This window comes from Camelina sativa, chromosome 12 (assembly GCF_000633955.1).
Source record: "Camelina sativa cultivar DH55 chromosome 12, Cs, whole genome shotgun sequence".
Lineage (NCBI taxonomy): Eukaryota > Viridiplantae > Streptophyta > Magnoliopsida > Brassicales > Brassicaceae > Camelina > Camelina sativa.
The window spans coordinates 22,631,369-22,632,656 of NC_025696.1; the positions used below are offsets into that span (position 1 = coordinate 22,631,369).

The 1,288-nt window shown below is 40.5% G+C and overlaps 1 protein-coding gene across 1 annotated transcript in view; it reads right to left on the bottom strand.

Moving 5' to 3' along the window:
• The window catches only part of LOC104733763, a gene marked incomplete at its 3' end in the record, with an annotated part of 2,159 nt that continues 872 nt past the window's right edge, over nucleotides 2-1,288 (bottom strand). Inside the window, exons 2-4 of the mRNA XM_010453314.1 lie at nucleotides 1,025-1,262; nucleotides 470-622; nucleotides 2-378 (exon numbers count right to left, since the gene is read on the bottom strand). Coding sequence (XP_010451616.1) covers nucleotides 2-378; nucleotides 470-622; nucleotides 1,025-1,262 — 768 coding nt within the window. The remainder of the gene's footprint in view (nucleotides 379-469; nucleotides 623-1,024; nucleotides 1,263-1,288) is intronic.

Below are 1,288 nucleotides of genomic sequence, written 5' to 3' on the forward strand. Positions count from 1 at the left end.
TGTCAGAGATATCTGCATCAGAGTGAAGATTCACCACCATAGTTCCATGCTCATGGTGAAGTACTTTGCTCAGAGCTTTCATGAACACGGAACTGGAATCCCACAGACTATGAGGAAAGATGTCTGCTCCGTCATAAGCATCCATGAAGATCATGTCATAAGTATTACTTTGGTTCCTGAGAATGAACTCCTCAGCTTTTGATTCGTAGAGGAAGAGTCTCTCATGGATGCCTCGCCACATCACTTGGTCAATAATTTCAGGAGTTGGTATTGAACGTTTCCCGGTTGCTGTCATGACAGAGAATGCAGGGAACCCCATTGCTCGAACCGACTCTGAGATAACTAGTTGGTCGAGCTCAACTATGTCAACAACAGCACCTAGAAGACAGAGTAATAACACCATTCACATCAGTTAGTATAGTAACTAGAGAGATGGAAGGTGTAGATAAGGATATTGTTTTTTTTTTACCAAGAATGTGTTTAGCTAAAAACAAGGGCAAACTGCCTCCACCGTGACCGATGCATAATATGCGCATTTGTTTCGTCCCAATAGCTACACTCCTCATATCAAATTTAGAAGCTGCAAGGGAAGTCAATCCAACTGAAACCATGCTCTTCAGATCTATCACCAATAATAAGAAAAAAGAGTTCGGCTTAACGATAACGCAAATGCCAACTAAAAACAACAGCAGAGTCACCATCAACCTAAACCCTTGTACTTGGAAACACAGGACTACCAGACATACTTACTAACAAGCGGTATACAAAATAAGTAATCCCTTAATACTCATTCCTTAAATGAGGTCCTCTCTTTCACCATTTGGGTTTTCATTTGAACTGTGTGCAGCGACCAAAGACAGAGTCTGGACCCTTTTTTAATTGGAAACAGAGAACCATTCCTACATCATAGCACTAGAACAAGGCATGTTCTGTTTATCCAAGTCCATGAATTCCTTACAGCTTAAACTATTAGAGCTCTAAAAGCAACACAAAACAGCATAACAAAAGGGTTAACAAATCTCACATGGAACAGCAAGACAATGTGGTTGTTGCATATAGAAAACAGAACTCGGTTGCAATGCTCTACAAGCAGCCATAACTTTCACAGTGCTTTGTCGAGTATCATCGTTAAACCGAAGCGAACGCCATTGATAGCCAAGTACCTTAAACATCCCATTCTTCTCCTCTTCACCATCTCTAGGCATTATCTCCATATACCTTTTCTCTAACCATCTCTCAGTTTCTCCCCATGAATCTCTACTCTACATAACATAAATCATTAGAAAAA